The 20,662-nt window shown below is 39.8% G+C and overlaps 1 protein-coding gene and 16 non-coding genes across 17 annotated transcripts; 16 read left to right on the top strand and 1 right to left on the bottom strand.

Annotated features, from left to right (window-relative positions):
- The first annotated feature begins 51 nt into the window (after window positions 1-51).
- Window positions 52-124, top strand: trnar-acg (transfer RNA arginine (anticodon ACG)). The gene has a single exon. It is a non-coding gene; the product is annotated as a tRNA-Arg (tRNA).
- Window positions 125-504: 380 nt separating this feature from the next.
- On the top strand, window positions 505-576 carry trnah-gug (transfer RNA histidin (anticodon GUG)). The gene has a single exon. It is a non-coding gene; the product is annotated as a tRNA-His (tRNA).
- A 542-nt stretch (window positions 577-1,118) lies between these two features.
- On the top strand, window positions 1,119-1,190 carry trnah-gug (transfer RNA histidin (anticodon GUG)). The gene has a single exon. It is a non-coding gene; the product is annotated as a tRNA-His (tRNA).
- Window positions 1,191-1,325: 135 nt separating this feature from the next.
- On the top strand, window positions 1,326-1,398 carry trnar-acg (transfer RNA arginine (anticodon ACG)). Its single transcript has one exon. It is a non-coding gene; the product is annotated as a tRNA-Arg (tRNA).
- Window positions 1,399-1,778: 380 nt separating this feature from the next.
- trnah-gug (transfer RNA histidin (anticodon GUG)) lies at window positions 1,779-1,850 on the top strand. The gene has a single exon. It is a non-coding gene; the product is annotated as a tRNA-His (tRNA).
- A 542-nt stretch (window positions 1,851-2,392) lies between these two features.
- trnah-gug (transfer RNA histidin (anticodon GUG)) lies at window positions 2,393-2,464 on the top strand. Its single transcript has one exon. It is a non-coding gene; the product is annotated as a tRNA-His (tRNA).
- A 135-nt stretch (window positions 2,465-2,599) lies between these two features.
- Window positions 2,600-2,672, top strand: trnar-acg (transfer RNA arginine (anticodon ACG)). The gene has a single exon. It is a non-coding gene; the product is annotated as a tRNA-Arg (tRNA).
- Window positions 2,673-3,052: 380 nt separating this feature from the next.
- On the top strand, window positions 3,053-3,124 carry trnah-gug (transfer RNA histidin (anticodon GUG)). The gene has a single exon. It is a non-coding gene; the product is annotated as a tRNA-His (tRNA).
- A 542-nt stretch (window positions 3,125-3,666) lies between these two features.
- Window positions 3,667-3,738, top strand: trnah-gug (transfer RNA histidin (anticodon GUG)). The gene has a single exon. It is a non-coding gene; the product is annotated as a tRNA-His (tRNA).
- Window positions 3,739-3,873: 135 nt separating this feature from the next.
- Window positions 3,874-3,946, top strand: trnar-acg (transfer RNA arginine (anticodon ACG)). Its single transcript has one exon. It is a non-coding gene; the product is annotated as a tRNA-Arg (tRNA).
- Window positions 3,947-4,326: 380 nt separating this feature from the next.
- trnah-gug (transfer RNA histidin (anticodon GUG)) lies at window positions 4,327-4,398 on the top strand. The gene has a single exon. It is a non-coding gene; the product is annotated as a tRNA-His (tRNA).
- Window positions 4,399-4,940: 542 nt separating this feature from the next.
- Window positions 4,941-5,012, top strand: trnah-gug (transfer RNA histidin (anticodon GUG)). Its single transcript has one exon. It is a non-coding gene; the product is annotated as a tRNA-His (tRNA).
- A 588-nt stretch (window positions 5,013-5,600) lies between these two features.
- trnah-gug (transfer RNA histidin (anticodon GUG)) lies at window positions 5,601-5,672 on the top strand. The gene has a single exon. It is a non-coding gene; the product is annotated as a tRNA-His (tRNA).
- A 542-nt stretch (window positions 5,673-6,214) lies between these two features.
- Window positions 6,215-6,286, top strand: trnah-gug (transfer RNA histidin (anticodon GUG)). The gene has a single exon. It is a non-coding gene; the product is annotated as a tRNA-His (tRNA).
- A 135-nt stretch (window positions 6,287-6,421) lies between these two features.
- On the top strand, window positions 6,422-6,494 carry trnar-acg (transfer RNA arginine (anticodon ACG)). Its single transcript has one exon. It is a non-coding gene; the product is annotated as a tRNA-Arg (tRNA).
- A 372-nt stretch (window positions 6,495-6,866) lies between these two features.
- On the top strand, window positions 6,867-6,938 carry trnah-gug (transfer RNA histidin (anticodon GUG)). Its single transcript has one exon. It is a non-coding gene; the product is annotated as a tRNA-His (tRNA).
- A 799-nt stretch (window positions 6,939-7,737) lies between these two features.
- Window positions 7,738-19,050, bottom strand: cfap54 (cilia and flagella associated 54). The gene is made up of 28 exons (XM_029519812.1): window positions 18,936-19,050; window positions 18,537-18,670; window positions 17,937-18,134; window positions 17,738-17,830; window positions 17,459-17,647; window positions 17,237-17,355; window positions 16,985-17,132; window positions 16,612-16,767; window positions 16,365-16,487; window positions 15,761-15,878; window positions 15,535-15,624; window positions 15,354-15,447; window positions 14,395-14,592; window positions 13,969-14,135; window positions 13,755-13,891; window positions 13,381-13,584; window positions 12,964-13,163; window positions 12,527-12,662; window positions 12,186-12,315; window positions 11,892-12,053; window positions 11,593-11,802; window positions 11,241-11,328; window positions 10,949-11,119; window positions 10,811-10,877; window positions 10,495-10,680; window positions 10,316-10,402; window positions 10,113-10,232; window positions 7,738-7,941 (listed from the first exon to the last, which is right to left on the bottom strand). The coding sequence occupies exons 1-28, from the start codon at window positions 19,048-19,050 to the stop codon at window positions 7,738-7,740; spliced, it is 4,044 nt and encodes a 1,347-aa protein (XP_029375672.1).
- Window positions 19,051-20,662: the final 1,612 nt, after the last annotated feature.

Here is a 20,662-nt window from a genome sequence, read left to right as displayed (position 1 = left end):
AATAATGACAAATACTGGATCCCCTATGTTTTTAATGGACAACTAGAAGCAGGGCTAGTGGCGCAATGGATAACGCGTCTGACTACGGATCAGAAGATTCTAGGTTCGACTCCTGGCTAGCTCGTGGTAACTTTTAACTTGTCATGGTCAGAAACCCTGACGTTGAACCAAACTGCAGTCAACGTCCACTTCTCAAGTCACTCGATCCATAAAATACTTCAAATGGAATGAGTGAATTGCTTCTCAACGCAAGAGGAAAAAGCTTCAGAATCCTCTAACCTGGCCTTCACCTTTTGTAGGAGTTTTATGAACATTCTGATATTGATTTCATGGAAAATGTTTGTGGGGAAAAGCCTTCAAAGTTACAGACGAGTTATTCCTGAAAATGACTGCCTTGTGTCCCACATTGAGCTCAGCCCCTGGGAGGAAACTTAAGGTAATTTTTGTACCCTACTGCCAGCAGTAAAACGACATAAAAATCATAACAGTTGGCATAGGTAAACAGCCGTGATCGTATAGTGGTTAGTACTCTGCGTTGTGGCCGCAGCAACCCCGGTCCGAATCCGGGTCACGGCAAGCAGGGATGCCAGTCTAGTTTTAGTTCTCAACATATTCTCACTGCAATTTTATGACAAATAATGACAAATACTGGATCCCCTGAGTTTTTCATGGAAGATTAGACTCAATGCTATTGGCGCAATGGATAACGCGTCTAACTACCGACCAGAAGATTCTAGGTCTGGCTCGTGGAAACGTTTAACTTGTCAGGGTCAGAAACCCTGACTCTGAACCAAACTGCAGTCAACGTCCACTTCTCAAGTCACTCGATCCATGAAATACTTCAAATGGAATGAGTGAATTGCTTCTCAACGCAAGAGAAAAAATTTCCGAATCCTCTAACCTGGCCTTCACCTTTTGTAGGAGTTTTATGAACATTCTGACATTCAGTTCATGGAAAATGTTTGTGGGGAAAAGCCTTCAAAGTTACAGATGAGTTATTCCTGAAAATGACTGCCTTGTATCCCACATTGAGCTCAGCCACTTGGAGGAAACTTAAGGTACTTTTTGTGCCAGCAATAAAACTACATGAAAATCACAACAGCTGGCATTGGGAAACAGCCGTGATCGTATAGTGGTTAGTACTCTGCGTTGTGGCCGCAGCAACCCCGGTTCGAATCCGGGTCACGGCAAGAGGGATGCAAGTCCACTTTTAGTTCTCAACATATTCTCACGACATCTGAATGTCGTCCATGATCGGATGCAATTTTATGACAAATAATGACAAATACTGGATCCCCTATGTTTTTAATGGACAACTAGTAGCAGGGCTAGTGGCGCAATGGATAACGCGTCTGACTACGGATCAGAAGATTCTAGGTTCGACTCCTGGCTAGCTCGTGGTAACTTTTAACTTGTCATGGTCAGAAACCCTGACGTTGAACCAAACTGCAGTCAACGTCCACTTCTCAAGTCACTCGATCCATAAAATACTTCAAATGGAATGAGTCAATTGCTTCTCAACGCAAGAGGAAAAAGCTTCAGAATCCTCTAACCTGGCCTTCACCTTTTGTAGGAGTTTTATGAACATTCTGATATTGATTTCATGGAAAATGTTTGTGGGGAAAAGCCTTCAAAGTTACAGACGAGTTATTCCTGAAAATGACTGCCTTGTGTCCCACATTGAGCTCAGCCCCTGGGAGGAAACTTAAGGTAATTTTTGTACCCTACTGCCAGCAGTAAAACGACATAAAAATCATAACAGTTGGCATAGGTAAACAGCCGTGATCGTATAGTGGTTAGTACTCTGCGTTGTGGCCGCAGCAACCCCGGTCCGAATCCGGGTCACGGCAAGCAGGGATGCCAGTCTAGTTTTAGTTCTCAACATATTCTCACTGCAATTTTATGACAAATAATGACAAATACTGGATCCCCTGAGTTTTTCATGGAAGATTAGACTCAATGCTATTGGCGCAATGGATAACGCGTCTAACTACCGACCAGAAGATTCTAGGTCTGGCTCGTGGAAACGTTTAACTTGTCAGGGTCAGAAACCCTGACTCTGAACCAAACTGCAGTCAACGTCCACTTCTCAAGTCACTCGATCCATGAAATACTTCAAATGGAATGAGTGAATTGCTTCTCAACGCAAGAGAAAAAATTTCCGAATCCTCTAACCTGGCCTTCACCTTTTGTAGGAGTTTTATGAACATTCTGACATTCAGTTCATGGAAAATGTTTGTGGGGAAAAGCCTTCAAAGTTACAGATGAGTTATTCCTGAAAATGACTGCCTTGTATCCCACATTGAGCTCAGCCACTTGGAGGAAACTTAAGGTACTTTTTGTGCCAGCAATAAAACTACATGAAAATCACAACAGCTGGCATTGGGAAACAGCCGTGATCGTATAGTGGTTAGTACTCTGCGTTGTGGCCGCAGCAACCCCGGTTCGAATCCGGGTCACGGCAAGAGGGATGCAAGTCCACTTTTAGTTCTCAACATATTCTCACGACATCTGAATGTCGTCCATGATCGGATGCAATTTTATGACAAATAATGACAAATACTGGATCCCCTATGTTTTTAATGGACAACTAGTAGCAGGGCTAGTGGCGCAATGGATAACGCGTCTGACTACGGATCAGAAGATTCTAGGTTCGACTCCTGGCTAGCTCGTGGTAACTTTTAACTTGTCATGGTCAGAAACCCTGACGTTGAACCAAACTGCAGTCAACGTCCACTTCTCAAGTCACTCGATCCATAAAATACTTCAAATGGAATGAGTCAATTGCTTCTCAACGCAAGAGGAAAAAGCTTCAGAATCCTCTAACCTGGCCTTCACCTTTTGTAGGAGTTTTATGAACATTCTGATATTGATTTCATGGAAAATGTTTGTGGGGAAAAGCCTTCAAAGTTACAGACGAGTTATTCCTGAAAATGACTGCCTTGTGTCCCACATTGAGCTCAGCCCCTGGGAGGAAACTTAAGGTAATTTTTGTACCCTACTGCCAGCAGTAAAACGACATAAAAATCATAACAGTTGGCATAGGTAAACAGCCGTGATCGTATAGTGGTTAGTACTCTGCGTTGTGGCCGCAGCAACCCCGGTCCGAATCCGGGTCACGGCAAGCAGGGATGCCAGTCTAGTTTTAGTTCTCAACATATTCTCACTGCAATTTTATGACAAATAATGACAAATACTGGATCCCCTGAGTTTTTCATGGAAGATTAGACTCAATGCTAGTGGCGCAATGGATAACGCGTCTAACTACCGACCAGAAGATTCTAGGTCTGGCTCGTGGAAACGTTTAACTTGTCAGGGTCAGAAACCCTGACTCTGAACCAAACTGCAGTCAACGTCCACTTCTCAAGTCACTCGATCCATGAAATACTTCAAATGGAATGAGTGAATTGCTTCTCAACGCAAGAGAAAAAATTTCCGAATCCTCTAACCTGGCCTTCACCTTTTGTAGGAGTTTTATGAACATTCTGACATTCAGTTCATGGAAAATGTTTGTGGGGAAAAGCCTTCAAAGTTACAGATGAGTTATTCCTGAAAATGACTGCCTTGTATCCCACATTGAGCTCAGCCACTTGGAGGAAACTTAAGGTACTTTTTGTGCCAGCAATAAAACTACATGAAAATCACAACAGCTGGCATTGGGAAACAGCCGTGATCGTATAGTGGTTAGTACTCTGCGTTGTGGCCGCAGCAACCCCGGTTCGAATCCGGGTCACGGCAAGAAGGATGCAAGTCCACTTTTAGTTCTCAACATATTCTCATGACATCTGAATGTCGTCCATGATCGGATGCAATTTTATGACAAATAATGACAAATACTGGATCCCCTATGTTTTTAATGGACAACTAGAAGCAGGGCTAGTGGCGCAATGGATAACGCGTCTGACTACGGATCAGAAGATTCTAGGTTCGACTCCTGGCTAGCTCGTGGTAACTTTTAACTTGTCATGGTCAGAAACCCTGACGTTGAACCAAACTGCAGTCAACGTCCACTTCTCAAGTCACTCGATCCATAAAATACTTCAAATGGAATGAGTGAATTGCTTCTCAACGCAAGAGGAAAAAGCTTCAGAATCCTCTAACCTGGCCTTCACCTTTTGTAGGAGTTTTATGAACATTCTGATATTGATTTCATGGAAAATGTTTGTGGGGAAAAGCCTTCAAAGTTACAGACGAGTTATTCCTGAAAATGACTGCCTTGTGTCCCACATTGAGCTCAGCCCCTGGGAGGAAACTTAAGGTAATTTTTGTACCCTACTGCCAGCAGTAAAACGACATAAAAATCATAACAGTTGGCATAGGTAAACAGCCGTGATCGTATAGTGGTTAGTACTCTGCGTTGTGGCCGCAGCAACCCCGGTCCGAATCCGGGTCACGGCAAGCAGGGATGCCAGTCTAGTTTTAGTTCTCAACATATTCTCACTGCAATTTTATGACAAATAATGACAAAGACTGGATCCCCTGAGTTTTTCATGGAAGATTAGACTCAATGCTATTGGCGCAATGGATAACGCGTCTAACTACCGACCAGAAGATTCTAGGTCTGGCTCGTGGAAACGTTTAACTTGTCAGGGTCAGAAACCCTGACTCTGAACCAAACTGCAGTCAACGTCCACTTCTCAAGTCACTCGATCCATGAAATACTTCAAATGGAATGAGTGAATTGCTTCTCAACGCAAGAGAAAAAATTTCCGAATCCTCTAACCTGGCCTTCACCTTTTGTAGGAGTTTTATGAACATTCTGACATTCAGTTCATGGAAAATGTTTGTGGGGAAAAGCCTTCAAAGTTACAGATGAGTTATTCCTGAAAATGACTGCCTTGTATCCCACATTGAGCTCAGCCACTTGGAGGAAACTTAAGGTACTTTTTGTGCCAGCAATAAAACTACATGAAAATCACAACAGCTGGCATTGGGAAACAGCCGTGATCGTATAGTGGTTAGTACTCTGCGTTGTGGCCGCAGCAACCCCGGTTCGAATCCGGGTCACGGCAAGAGGGATGCAAGTCCACTTTTAGGTCTCAACATATTCTCACGACATCTGAATGTCGTCCATGATCGGATGCAATTTTATGACAAATAATGACAAATACTGGATCCCCTATGTTTTTAATGGACAGCTAGAAGCATGGCTAGTGGCGCAATGGATAAAGCGTCTGACTACGGATCAGAAGATTCTAGGTTCGACTCCTGGCTAGCTCGTGGTAACTTTTAACTTGTCATGGTCAGAAACCCTGACGTTGAACCAAACTGCAGTCAACGTCCACTTCTCAAGTCACTCGATCCATAAAATACTTCAAATGGAATGAGTCAATTGCTTCTCAACGCAAGAGGAAAAAGCTTCAGAATCCTCTAACCTGGCCTTCACCTTTTGTAGGAGTTTTATGAACATTCTGATATTGATTTCATGGAAAATGTTTGTGGGGAAAAGCCTTCAAAGTTACAGACGAGTTATTCCTGAAAATGACTGCCTTGTGTCCCACATTGAGCTCAGCCCCTGGGAGGAAACTTAAGGTAATTTTTGTACCCTACTGCCAGCAGTAAAACGACATAAAAATCATAACAGTTGGCATAGGTAAACAGCCGTGATCGTATAGTGGTTAGTACTCTGCGTTGTGGCCGCAGCAACCCCGGTCCGAATCCGGGTCACGGCAAGCAGGGATGCCAGTCTAGTTTTAGTTCTCAACATATTCTCACTGCAATTTTATGACAAATAATGACAAAGACTGGATCCCCTGAGTTTTTCATGGAAGATTAGACTCAATGCTATTGGCGCAATGGATAACGCGTCTAACTACCGACCAGAAGATTCTAGGTCTGGCTCGTGGAAACGTTTAACTTGTCAGGGTCAGAAACCCTGACTCTGAACCAAACTGCAGTCAACGTCCACTTCTCAAGTCACTCGATCCATGAAATACTTCAAATGGAATGAGTGAATTGCTTCTCAACGCAAGAGAAAAAATTTCCGAATCCTCTAACCTGGCCTTCACCTTTTGTAGGAGTTTTATGAACATTCTGACATTCAGTTCATGGAAAATGTTTGTGGGGAAAAGCCTTCAAAGTTACAGATGAGTTATTCCTGAAAATGACTGCCTTGTATCCCACACTGAGCTCAGCCACTTGGAGGAAACTTAAGGTACTTTTTGTGCCAGCAATAAAACTACATGAAAATCACAACAGCTGGCATTGGGAAACAGCCGTGATCGTATAGTGGTTAGTACTCTGCGTTGTGGCCGCAGCAACCCCGGTTCGAATCCGGGTCACGGCAAGAGGGATGCAAGTCAACTTTTAGTTCTCAACATATTCTCACGACATCTGAATGTCGTCCATGATCGGATGCAATTTTATGACAAATAATGACAAATACTGCATCCCCTATGTTTTTAATGGACAACTAGAAGCAGGGCTAGTGGCGCAATGGATAACGCGTCTGACTACGGATCAGAAGATTCTAGGTTCGACTCCTGGCTAGCTCGTGGTAACTTTTAACTTGTCATGGTCAGAAACCCTGACTCTGAACCAAACTGCAGTCAACGTCCACTTCTCAAGTCACTCGATCCATGAAATACTTCAAATGGAATGAGTGAATTGCTTCTCAACACAAGAGGAAAAAGCTTCAGAATCCTCTAACCTGGCCTTCACCTTTTGTAGGAGTTTTATGAACATTCTGATATTGATTTCATGGAAAATGTTTGTGGGGAAAAGCCTTCAAAGTTACAGATGAGTTATTCCTGAAAATGACTGCCTTGTATCCCACATTGAGCTCAGCCCCTGGGAGGAAACTTAAGGTACTTTTTGTGCCAGCAATAAAACTACATGAAAATCACAACAGCTGGCATTGGGAAACAGCCATGATCGTATAGTGGTTAGTACTCTGCGTTGTGGCCGCAGCAACCCCGGTTCAAATCCGGGTCACGGCAAGAGGGATGCAAGTCCAGTATTAGTTCTCAACATATTCTCACTGAATGTTTCATCTGAATTCGCCCATGATCCAATGCTATTTTATGACAAATAATAACAAATACTGTATCCCCTGAGTTTTTCATGGAAGATTAGAAATAGGGGCTAGTGGTGCAATGGGCAACGTGTCTGACTACGTATTAGAAGATTCTAGGTTTGATTCCTGGCCAGCTCAAGCCAGCTTTTAACTTGTCACAGCCAGAAACCCTGACTTTGAACCAAACTGCAGTCAATATTCACATGGAAAATACAAAAATTAAGAAAGCATTGTCACTAAAGGTAATTTTTTGATTTATAGATCAACTGAATTACGTTGAATATATATTCTCTTCTTTGTGGGGCAACAGTGCTGAACGATGTTTTCAGTTTTCCTAATGTAAATTTTACCAAAATACTTAAAAATAAAATTTGAAAAGAGAAATATTTTCTTGGTACCTGAAGCATTGTCATGCTATGATCTCGCTTGCCTCTCTTTGCTTCCAACGCTGCAGCTTCGACCATGAAAAGGGCTTGAATATCAAGGTCTCCCCATTGTACACATTCATCGAAACCTTCCTTTAACACTTTTGCTGCCACTTCATTCACGTTCTTACCTTAAAAAGACAGTTCCCCAACATACACATTAACACATGCAAAGAATAAATGATTAATTTGTAATTTTTTCAGTCAACTTTATGCTGCACATTGTGGATACAATAATAAAACATTTTATGTGAAAAAATCTGCACATTGGAGGATAGACTTTTGACATGATATCCTTCAAACTATTCCATCCAAAACCAGACTACACAAAACAGCATCACAATACATGACCAGACCTGGAGAAGGTGCAGCAGTGCTGTGTATATGTGCCACCAGGCTATGGACAAGAGCCAGGCGGCACCGAAGCCACAGATAAACTCCAATTCTCTCACCAGCCTCTGCTGCTTTGGGACAGTCACACTGCAGAGGTTCTTTTGTACCCTGTACACATAGATGTCCACAAACATGCTGTCGGCTGTGTAATTTCTTTTGGTACTGTTGCATTTTTAATTAGCTATCTATACAAGACAGTACCAAAATAAGGATTTTCTTATCCCTGTTTGTTTTGTTTTTTTGGGGTTTTTTTTGTTCAAATGCATTTATATGATGATGCCACCTGTTGGCTTACATAGGTTACCTCAGACACAGGTGTTTGGAATCCAGTTTGGAATCCTTTCATTGTAACATGTGAAGTCTGCAGGAGTACCAAGGATGAAATTGCCATTTCGGAACTGAAAGTAAAATAGGTAGAATGGTGAAGAAATACAAACATAAGCAAACGCAGACAATGCACAGTACATCCACAAGTCCACTGTACCTATTTTTAGTATGTCCTTGCTGCAGGTAGAGGTTGGCCCTTAAAAGATTTAACTCTATTTCCAGTTCCAGAGTCTCCATTTTGCTGCAACACTTAGATTTGAGCTGCTGTGATATATATTGCAACAGGGAGGATGCTCTTTTCAACAAAAATAACTACATTGGAGGAGAAGATACATGTGCAAATTATTACAAACAAGCTGAAGAAAAAAAACTAAAAATCTTCATACTTTAAATATTGTGCCATGATTAAACAATTAAACAGTCCAGAAAAAGTTGCTGCAAAAACTGTAAAGATCAAATGAAAAATCCTTATGGCTCACCTTAAGCCTTTCTACAGTGAGCTGTTCCTTCTTTGCAAGAAAATCCAGCTTTTTTGGCTCATCTACCATTAAACAGGAACTCTCAGTGTGCAATATGTCCTTTTCCTGGTGTTTTGAGTTCATGGAACAACTTGTTATGCTGATAAATGCGTCTCCTTCAACAGATTTAGAAAGACATTCTCACTTTAACCGCAAGAAGCGAAAATCAAAGCATTTTTAATTTTTCTACTTAAACTAAAGTGGACAAGCAATTAAATCACAGTTGGACAAAATTATGAATATGACAGAAGACAGTTATTGACTGGATCTCATTTAATCCTACAGGAGTAGGTAACTGCTCACATTTAAAAAAAAAATGCTAATTTATTATTCCAAATAACCAATGGTAAACTTATCACAAAAAGACACAGATCTTTTAGTTGGTGGGTATCTGAAGGAATGTTCGTATGTCATCTGTTCTACTTCAATGAGAAGTCAAATGACCAAAGTATAAACCAACATAAGAACAAGAGAGAAGGAAGTAGTTTAGTGTACATACCTGACACATGAAGGCCATGTATGGTGTTACTGAGTGACAGGACTAATTGAGAGCGAGCCAGGTTCAACCGCAGGCACAATGTAGGTCCATACAACTTTTGGACCACTGGAGCAAAGTCACAGCTCATTAGTTCTTCCAAAGCCTGACCAAAAGCACAATGAACAGTACAATAAAAAAAAAAACAACAACAACAACAACAACAACTATATAGTCAGCAATTTAGTAAACATCCTTTTGGGAAAAAACTGTTTATATTTTTCAAAGGCACAGCTGAAACAATAGCACAGAGACAGAAAGTAAATCAATCTGGCATTTTTTTAAACTTCTAGAAGAATGTGCAATTATTATATTTGGACTTTTTTTGTTTCTGGAGTTTTGAATGTGTTCATCATTTAACTGTGGTATTATGATTCTTCCTTTAAAAGATGACCTATGTGACTTTCCACCGTCAAGGCAATTGATAAATTTTGCATATGAATAGGGATAATTAGCCTCATAAAATAATTATACCCCTAGATTATCATCACAAAGCTAAAGAAATCTCATACCTCAGCATTATCCAAGAGAGACTTGTTGCTGTAGAATGTGTTCACAGGCTGCCAAGTAAGCACAATGTTTAATATTCACACAGATTACGGCATGTACAAAATAAAAATAATAATACTTTCAAAGATGTATAAAGCCAGCATATAACAACATATAAAATAATATGTATTTTAAAAATCTGTCATTGCAGATTTATAGAAATAATCCCACAAGCAGTTAAACACAAGGTAGATGGCATGACAATATTTTTCCACAATTGCGCAAAAGCTTCTGCTTTATAGTATTACAAATACAAAGCTAACAGTGAGAAGCAGCACAACTTATTGTTGCCAGTTAACACAGGTTAATAGAGAAAAAGACAAGGAGGGAACATAAGTTCATGTTCGTACGTGGTGGTGGTGTATGGGAATATAGTGTCCATAAGGCAGGAGGACACCTATTCCTTGTGTGAGCTCAACAGTCTCCTTCATAGCTTCAGTGAACAGACACAGTTCAGTGAGGGCACGTATCTGCAGGAAACATGAGAACAGATCAGGAACTAATCCATTAGAGAAAAAATATCATGAATGTATATAAAGACACAAAGGCTGACCTTAAGTATTTTGCCTTCAACGTAGCGTTGGACATCTCTGCACAGAGTCCCCACAAAATGTAAGTAAAGAGCTAGTAATGGCAGGAGCTGAAATGACAAATATAGTTAAGACTGTGTCAATTACATACTTAAGCAATGCAGTTCAAAATGAAACACACTGACCGCGTTGAAATGCGTACCATGATGTAGTATCCTGTGGTGAAAAGCCAGTGGCAGACAAAGTTAAGACTGCTTACAGTAGTATCCAGGTGAACCCTGTGAGGTTCAGAGAAAAGATCAGTTCCAGGGAGCAGTTCATCTCCAATACTGTGGGACACGTACTGAAGATCTGCTTGAGGTTGAGCCAAGGAGCAGAACAGCACACACTGGTAAAGTGGGCCACACACATACAGAAAGGTCAGAATAAATACATATATACACGCATACAATAAAGCATGGTAATTAAAGCAAAAGCATCAAGTCTTATCATTAATTAATACCATCTGGGAATATTACCTTAAAGAGTTGAGCAGAGAAGAGACAGCACTTGGTCCGCTTGCTGATATCAGAAGTTAAGATATACCTGTAGATCAAAATACACACCTCAGGGCCAAAAAGCATATCATATCAATAAAAAACCTGATTAAAACCTACTGTGCAATCTTAGCAGTAAGCCCAGCAGCATGGAGACATCCCCAAACACCAGTCTTTTTCAGCATTTGTTGCAAGGAGCCATTCCCAAGCAACACACCATCCCACTTCTCTATTGCGCCTGAGTTCTGTAAGGCACAATCTACAGCTTTACTCCAGCATGAATGTGCAACCCTGAAGATGAAGCACAGATTAATTATTATTAATTATTGTAAAGTAATTCATGAAAAGATCAACAAGCTTGAATACAACACAAATGTATGCACTCTGGGAATTAAAAAAAAAATTCTCTGACCTCATGTTTCCATTGTAGAAATGTAGGTCTCCAATTTCATGCAGCGCCAAAACCCTGAGGGAGTCAAGACTGTTGGCATGGAGATATTCTAGAGAAAAGTGACATAAGGATGGAAAATCACACCCTGACAGTCTGACACATATTTCATTTGGCTATTCCATGCTATTATCTTGTCATTTAGTCTGCTGTTGCTCTGTATAACACACTAACTTAGTGCGCCACCTTTTGAAAACTTGTACATGCTTGTCTTTTTTATGTAAAGCATACAGACGTGCTCCATTTGGAAAGTGCCTTTGAACTGGCACTACATAAAAATAAAGCAACTTGACTTGACTTGCTTTCGTCCTCTTACTAATTGAGTTGGAGTATGCAGCAATGACGGTTGGTATGTGGTTAGTGCTGATAGGGTAGCTGTAGAGAACATTTGGAGTACTGAAGTCTTCCTCTGTCAGGTCACAGTGCTGTATGTTTGGAGTGGGCAAAACTGCGGGACTGAAATTCACCACACTTGGAGAATGGCTGAGACTTCTGCTCTGACAATTTATTAACTGTGCTGCAAAGTCTAGAAAGAAGAAGAAACACTGTAAGTTACTGGAGTATCAAACAGTTGATGTGTGAGTTTGTGTGGCACTTCATCAAAATTGAACTCACAGGGCTGTGTGTATGCCAGAAGCTGCAAAAGTAAGGTGCGACTATGCTGGAAGACTTGAAGACAATACGGCCTTTTCTCAAGTGCTTGACGGTAACAGTTCAGTGTGTCTTTTACATCCAGAGGAACACACACAAGGGACATGGAGTGCTGTATTTCTGCACCTTAGACACAGAACACATAGGTATCTCACCATTTTAGAATTCATGTTACCTTGTAACACTGGAGCATTCCAGTTAAAGGGTGGCTATCACCATTTACTACAAACTACAGGGGCCAAAGGTGAGTTTTCAAACCTTTAAGTTCAACTGCATGTTGAGGAGGGTAGTTTGTGAGCAGTGCTTTTTTGTGAATGGGTGGCTGCTGTGCATGGGGAGGAGTCCTCCCACTTAGTAGCTGACAGCCTGCATAGTTCCTGTAAGACACCTGAAATGTAGAAAAGAAGCCATATATACACATAGAGTAAAAAATATAACACACAAATGGATACAAAAAACATCAATAAATTAGTTATTGCACTTTCATTAACTGTACAAGAAATTATATTTTTGTGGGAGAACAATGAACAATGATTGAATTTCCTTGATACTTTTATTGTCACTGCAACATCATACGTGTGTGTGCATGTCAACAATACCTCCTTGCCAGTCAAATTTTGTGTCTTGACATGGTGTGGCTGTGGAAAAGCAGGCCCTCCAAAATGACTAATCCTTTCAAGCAGCCTTCTTTGAGCATGGATGAGTAGAGGAGCTGTGATCAAGGCGTAACGTTCCCTGAGATAGGCATACAGATGTACACATACACAGACACACACATATTTTGTGGGAATTGTGTTTCCATCAATTACATTCCTGTTACCCAAAGCCAAATTTCACTTGCTGTGTTTATTTCATGATGTTCATTTCATTCACACTATGAACTGCTTTGCCTTCCTTCACTGGATGAAAGTTTGCTCTTTGCGTCTAATGAAGTTGAAAGATGGAAAAACTTGTGTCTTTAAAATATTTTTCTGCATCATTAACTCAGTAATAATTTTCTGCATGTGTAGTGTAATGGAATCATTATAATATTTACCGTGTGTATGAGTTAAATAGTAAGGCAAAGTGGGCCAAGTTTTCCCATTTGCCACTATCATGGAGCAGCTCCAGAGTACGCAACACCAAGCTGCGCACCCAACGCAAGTCCACTTGTTTGCTGTCATCCAGTGGGGTTGAGAAGTGAAGACTGGATTCTAATTCTTCTTCAGTCTGGTCACTGTCATACAAACTCCACAACTAGTAGGGACCAAGATGGAGGAAAAAGTCATAAACAGGATTCATTATCTTGACAGGATGCAGACTGTAACTTCCATAGCAATCAATGGCACTACATGGATTCCTACAGTGTTTGCAATCTGTTTTGTTTTCTTGTTATAACTATTAGGAATGAATCATTATGTTTTTGAGTTCTTTGATGAATAGTAAGGTTTTTGCCCATAGCTGCAATACTTACTCCTAGTCTGTTCAGCATGTCCATCATTAGATCAGTAGCTAGCACCAGCAGCTGGGTGAAGATGGTGTGCAGCTGCTCTACTATAACGGGGGATTGAGGTGCAAAATGAGCAGATGCCTGCACCTGAAAGGTAAAGCTTTGGTTCCACACAGTCTGGCATATTTGCTGCAGAGTAGTCCAATGTTTGCCACGATGGGCCAACACCTGAAAAAAATCAAAACTAGATGAAAAACAGCACACAAATAAAACAAAAAGTAAAAATTACTGTACAGAATGTATAGTAAAAACACACAAGACCTATAAGATTTGGGATCTTGTGCAATGTCAGAATTAGTTTACTTGTTTTTGATTATGCATGTATGTATGAACAGTACCATGGCCCTTCTGAGATGTAAAGCAGCTTTGTTTAGTGAGTCCAGCAACATAGTGCCAATGCGCCTGTGCATCTCAATCTGTTCAAACTCAGGGGAGTCCTCTCCCTCCTGAGAACTTTCCTCTGAAACAGAGTCATCTGGGAGAAAAGAAAGGATAATTTATTAACTTAGTGGAGGTGGTAAACATATATATATTTGCTGACATTTTCCTCACCCTCCTTTTTGTGCCTGTCTTTATGTGTAGCCACATAATCCCCAAAACCAGAGTTAGAGGGGTCTGTCTCTGAGACAATGCCGACTTTAGAAGGCTTTTGTGGGTTCCTCCATACCAGGAGACCAGAATAGGCCAGAGAAAACCTCAACGGATTCAAAAAGCTGTACCTGATTAAAGCACATAGAGTACACTATAAAAAAAATCATAAATACATGAACATAAACACAGTCATAACCAGTATAGGGAGATTAGATCATATTCATAAAGTAGGTTATACATCGCAATAATGTTAGAAAATTTATTCATGTGTTGATATGCAGTTGCAAAAAGCCTTTGGCCACTAAATGAAACTAATGAGACTAATTAGTAGCTCCCAGAAAAACACAGAAAAGGTCAAGTAAACTAGCTGGTATCCTGTGAGTGAACCTGTGCTGCAGAGCTCCTCCATTCATCAGGTCCAGCCCTTGGTAAAGAAGAGCTATATGTGCCTGAGCCATGATGTAGTTAAGCTGTGACCTCCAAACTCTCTCCTCACAGCACATGTTCCTCAGTTGAACATTCCTCTTGTGGCGTTGCACCATGGACGACATCATGGTTAGCAGATGCTCCACAATCTGCCTCTCCCTATACACAGAGATAGAAGGTCTTTGTCCAAGAAGTTACAAGAAAATGCATAATACAGACTGATGAAATACTACAATTCTACAACACTAATGTACACAAACACATACACACACATACCCAACACACAAACAAACACACATGTTTTGTACCTGTTCGTTTTTATTTTTTGAAGCATTTGTTGTTTTAGTTTCTTTCTTGTATCATCATGAGGTGTGTTCTTGTTCTGGCAGCAAAAATAAAATCAAAATGTAACCATGTATGTATTGTTTATTAAAACATAGCAAAAAGCACTGCAAGTTAATCAACTATAATAATTAATTACTGCTCTCAATTTATGCAGTATTCATCTCCTTTCTTTTACATACGTAATGAAATAAATATAAGATGGCTGTCAGACTCCCAATGACACCACTATTCGCAAAGAGGAGAGATGATGGATATTGTATTTTCATTTATAAGCATTAGCATGTATATATACATATCTGTATTTTCACCTGGGGTGGTTCATTTCCTTTTGGAGTTTGAACACTATTTTTTCTTTTTCTGTGATCATTTCCCTCCAAACATTTTATGGACAGGCCCATCCCCTCATCACGCCTGACAAAAGGAGAAGGTCAAAAATATCCACAATAAACTATATAACATAGAAGAATGGACAGTCAAGTACTGACTGACATTTTTACTCATTAGAGTTTTTGAAATTTTCTTCAAATCCAGTGAAATTTTACCTGGAAAGGAATTGGAGTATGCTTTGGCCCCACTTTAATACAAGGTCTGGGTGGCCTTCTGTCATGGTTCTCTGGAGTAGTAGAGCTGCATACTCAATAAAATATGACTTGCGTCTAATCTTCATTACTATGAAGATCACACACAAAAAAATAATGTGAATTAATGAGCAACATGCACATTACTCATTAAAAGAAATATGTGTGCTTTATTTACCTTCATGATAGGCATCATTTAATGGGCTGCCTGAAATCAACTCATGTAATATGTTTGGGCCCTCACAGCCAGTCTGTGGGTGCAAAATCTCTACAGAAATAAAGACAGTTCAATCCACTATGGAGAAAAAATATTTTTAGCAACTGAAATATAATCTGCTATTCTTTAATTCAGAGTCTTGAACCCCAAAAATAATGAGATTATCTTGTGTATGCTGGCGAGTTACCATTGTCTTTGGTGAGAGATGTTTCAGATGTGATTCTGTTCTTGTCCTTCACATACAGTGCCTTTAGGTGAAGATTTATCTTCTTTTCATCCTTGTTTGCAGCACGATCCCTCTTAGACTACATACAAACACAAACACATGGAAATAGTCAACCCGTTGATTGGGATACTTTCAAATAAATAAGACGAAATCAAAAAATATTTTTGGGTATACATGTATTCATCTACCATAATTCTAAGAGACTTGAACATGAAATAAAATCCCTTTTTTACTATTCCTTACACCCACAGCTTCATTAGCAAGTCTTCTGTTTTGTAGCTGGGCATCATAGACCTCCTGAAGCAGCCTGCGACTACAGTCCATGACTTCAAAAGCCATCTCCTGTTTCCCAAGCACACGTAATGTCTGTCAGGAAGGATGAAAAAAATGCAATTACCTTGTGCAAAGCCTCCAAAAATGATCACTTGGGATATCTTAGAATTATAACTATGGATGAGAAGGCTAAATGCAAAAATTTTTATTAAATTGCAGCTGGAAACCCTGGAACTTTTATTGTGCACAAACATAAACAAAATAAACTCTAAATATACATATGCAGACACACCTTTGACAGGTAGTAACTGATGCAGGCTATCATGTGCATTAATGATTCTGAGATGTTTCCAGTCCATTTTTGTTTGAGAAGACCTGCATTCACCTCCAAAACCATCAAGCATTTTTTTAGCACCTGAAAATCAGAGCACAGGCACGAAGTCACTGTTACCAAATCATTTTCATTTTAGATAGCATTGCATTAAAAATAAAGTTGCCTTTGCATGTCAGAATATTAAGACTTGCATGTGTGATTGTACCTCTATCACAGAATTGCAAGGGATCTGATGAAAGATTAGAGGTGCCAAGAGGCCATAACAGCTTACTGCACCTTGCACAGCAGCCATACCATCATTTAAGCACATGGCCAGATCCATTGCCACCAGCATCCGGTCACATTCTGCAAGTCTTGCATCCTGCATTCACACAAGGCGCATTAATGACTCAGGTTATTATTATTTTATTTATGTTCACCTTTGGTCTGCATGATTACAAAACATTAAAATTCAAAAAGAGACATGAAACTACTTTCACAGTTTGAAGCCACTATCAACAATTATGACATTGACTTATACCTTCCGGTAGTCATTAAGCAAATATATACAAATATATACATACTTGTTTAATTATTACCTGTACCCAGATAAAGGGTCCATTGTCAATGAATGAGTCACAAAAGAGTGATCCCTGCTGAATGTTGATCTCTGTCTCAATGAAGATGGAAGTGAGGAACAACTGACACAGGTGAGAAGAGGAGTGCTGCAAGGCCTGTTTATTCAGCCTTTAGTGTGGTGAATGGGGGATGGGGGACAGAGGATAAAGAAATTTATCAAGAGCTCATTCAAGTAACCTGTGTGAACTGTGTGGACATGTTTACCTTCTTACCTGGTAGTAGCAAGTCTATCCTGTATATTGTGGGACCCAGGGTCAGCATAGGTGTAGCAGTTCCACAGTTCTCTGCTGGCTCTCTCTGCTAATGCATAGTGTTCTGTTTGAAATGCTACCTGAAAATGGAGTGAAAAGCAATAGTCATAGTACATACTACCATACAATTTTGTCATCTGCCATTATGTCACTGTCACTGCTTTAAACTAGTAGCTAGTATACCTGAGCTAAGTGAGCCCATGCAGAAAGCAGTGATACAGGCATGGATGCCAGAAGTGGGAATGTTGTTGAACCTATGGTGTTGCCCAGCAGCCTTCCCTGGCTGTTGTAGGCTGCAACGGCAAATATATATTTCTGGTTGGTCACCAGTCCCTCAACTCTCAGTACACACTGTCCAGATGTTGATGGTATCTGAAAACACACAAATTCAGGCCTTATATATTATGGACAGGTCATTTGAGATGGCAAAAATATGTCCCACTTCAAAAAAATTTGTTGTACCATATTTCCAGTTCCTGGCAGGCTGGTGTCTCCAAGGCGGACTTTCAGGTTAGTGCCCTCAGCTGGACAGCCGCAGAGCTGGTACCAGCACACCTGTAAAGAAAATAATGTTAAGAGAAAGATAATAGCCTAATAATATTGTTGGATTATTTACTATTTATGTTACAATTAAATCAACATAATTATAAGCAAATCTCACTTGTCCTTCCAAATTATAAGGAGCTGGGACAAAGGTTATGGAGTGGTCAGTGGAGGAGAGTAGGATGGGTGCAGGGGGAGGGTTTTCTTCTTTATCCTTCATTCCTTTTTCTTTAATTTCAGTTGGAGTCTTAGAGGTGGGCGAAATATGCAGTCTTCTCTCCTCTACTCCTGCTTTCTCTATCAGGATGGAGGCTTCCTTACAAGGGCATAGACAAACCAGTTGAGTACTCTTTACATTTCACTAAAGCTTGCCTCAATAAAGTGACCCATTTTTATTCCTACTTCATAGAATTTACTGAAATTAAATGTACCCCTGAGGTCTGAAGTGAAAAGTTTATTGACCAAAAACTGGTCAAAATAAGAGTATAAAATAAGAGTTTTTATATGTATGTGTATATATATGCCTTTAGTCGGATATCTTACTGTAGGAACCCCCCCAAGAGCACAAATGTTATAGTTTAGTGTCCCTAATAAGATAATGACTCTGTGTTAAACGTTTGTTACTATTTTTGATTACGTAATATGGAAATATATCAGTCAATATATTACATGTGTTTTTCTGGTGTGTCTAATAAGGTTTCATGTTTGAATCTATAACCTCTAACAGCCTCTTGGTTTTGCTGCTCTTCTTCTGTTCAGTGCTGTTGTACAGCAGCCTGGCTTTCTGAACCAGGAAAAGCGCTTTGGAGACCTTGTTCTTCTTGATGCGATCCAGCAGTTCAGACTCTGACACTAGACACAACAGTATAGGTAAGACAAAGATATTCAGACCCATTATTTGTGTCTGCAACTAGACATGGTTTATCTGGAGATATTTAATTCAAAAACAATATTTCACATTCACATTCACATTTCACAAACTAACCATGATGGTAACTTCTTTCTTCTAAATCATTACATGCAGAAATAGAAGATTTCATTACTTTGAGTGGAATACAAACTTCATGTAAACCTGAGAATAAGTCATAGATAATTTTGCTGCAGTAGCAAATCTGACCTGCATTTAGCTGCAGTAACTTGAGGGAAGCTCTGTGGTAGATGATGTCCAGCTCTAGATGAAGGTCTCTGGCTAGTAGTGCTACAGATGTGGACTGTGGAGTGTCTTGAGACATTTTCATATCTGAGTTTGCTTTCGTTTCCTCTGCTTCTTTTTCCCTCTTATTTATACTATCTTCTTCCTTCTCTTTTGATAGTGTTGGAGAAGATAAGGAGGGACTTGATGGATAGATGCAACAAAATTTCTATAAAACAAGAACAAAACAGGTTTTAGCAGCACTTAATCACTTTATGTTTTCAATATATATATTGCTTTATTTACAATTTTCTTGTTCTATATGTTCCATTCTTAGAATACAGCACTGAGATAAAGGCTACGCCTGGCTTAGACTTGTGTGGACAGAGTAAATATCATAACAAACATTTTTAACTTGAAAAGGCAGCCTACCTTCTTGAAGGTAGAGTCATTGATTGTTGAACAGTCCTGGGGTGGCAGTGTATCTACACCATTTGCCAGAGCTTGAAGACCTCTCCCCACAACTTCACACACCTTCTGAAGCAACTCTGTTCTTGACATCTGCAAACACACACAGACACAAATACTGTACAATGTATTTTATTTTGCAATGTTTTTGAAAAACCTGAAATTGATTTTATTTGTCTTTTTTTTTATTTTTTTTACTTGAAGATACATGGAAGTCAGTTAATGCTATACATTTCAACCACTCACATACCTCAAGAGAGAAAGAGTGTGGTTTAACACAATTACTGTCTGCTTCAGGAGCTGCTAGAAATAAGGAATGAGAATAATGTTACTGCTACAACCATGGTGTGAGAGAAATTTGTGATACTTTATATTCAGATTGTAATGTGTTGTGTGACTGTGGTGGAAGTTTACCAAATGCGAGAATGATATCCTATGAAAATTAAGCAGAAAAGACATAGTGGTACAGTCCAGTGATGCAATCTCATTTCTCACCTGGACATTGTGTTTGATTACTGCCTTCAGCTGCATTCTCCAGTAGTATGACCAGTGTATGGACCATCTCTGTCATCATTATGCAGTCCACAGTTGCGAGATTAGAGGCAAAGGCCACATCACATACTCTAGACAGTGACCACAGACACTGCAAATATAAAAAAAAATAACCAAGACTTTCAAATGAAGAAAAATTATTTTTAATAGTAAATACAATTTACTTGATGTGTTTTGTTATCCAATCCACTGCCATTTAAATATACATACCTTGTCATAATTATCTACCTGCTGAAGGTAGTGTTGAAACTGTGGGTTTTGCAGATTATCCAACTGCATCACTAATTTCACTCTACCCCAGACAAATAATACAACATCAAAAACCATTTCAGCGTCTGGATGCACTTCCTACACAAACAGACACATAGAGTATATAAACACAAACTAAAAAGTCCCAGCAATTAACCCCAACACAAACACGCAGACGAGATATCAACTTACAGCAGCACAGCCACAGACGAACTTGTGCAGGGTCTCTACCACACAAATGAACTCATCACTAAATGAGACTGTTGGAGACACCAGACACCAAAAAATAAATCCAGATTAAAATTCAGAAACAGCTGAAATCAGTGTTGGATATTTTGTAATCAAGTATTTAGCATCTTAGCAGTAGTAATGCTAGATTATGAGAGCAAAAAACCTCTTAATGCATGTTAGTTGATATTCAGGAGGTAGTAACCATAATTCAA

Source organism: Echeneis naucrates, chromosome 14 (assembly GCF_900963305.1).
Source record: "Echeneis naucrates chromosome 14, fEcheNa1.1, whole genome shotgun sequence".
NCBI lineage: Eukaryota > Metazoa > Chordata > Actinopteri > Carangiformes > Echeneidae > Echeneis > Echeneis naucrates.
The sequence above is the reverse complement of the archived record's forward strand: the minus strand, read 5'-3'. Positions and strand labels throughout refer to the sequence as shown.

Bases quoted from the DNA above. Each gene is read 5' to 3' on its own strand.
- cfap54 (XM_029519812.1), bottom strand. From the start codon at position 19,050: ATGTCTCAAGACACTCCACAGTCCACATCTGTAGCACTACTAGCCAGA. The intron at 17,356-17,458 runs GTATACTAGCTA...CTCCATTTTCAG, and splicing joins CATGGGCTCACTTAGCTCAG to GTAGCATTTCAAACAGAACA. The intron at 10,681-10,810 runs GTAATATTCCCA...CCACTTTACCAG, and splicing joins TCTCTGCTCAACTCTTTAAG to TGTGTGCTGTTCTGCTCCTT.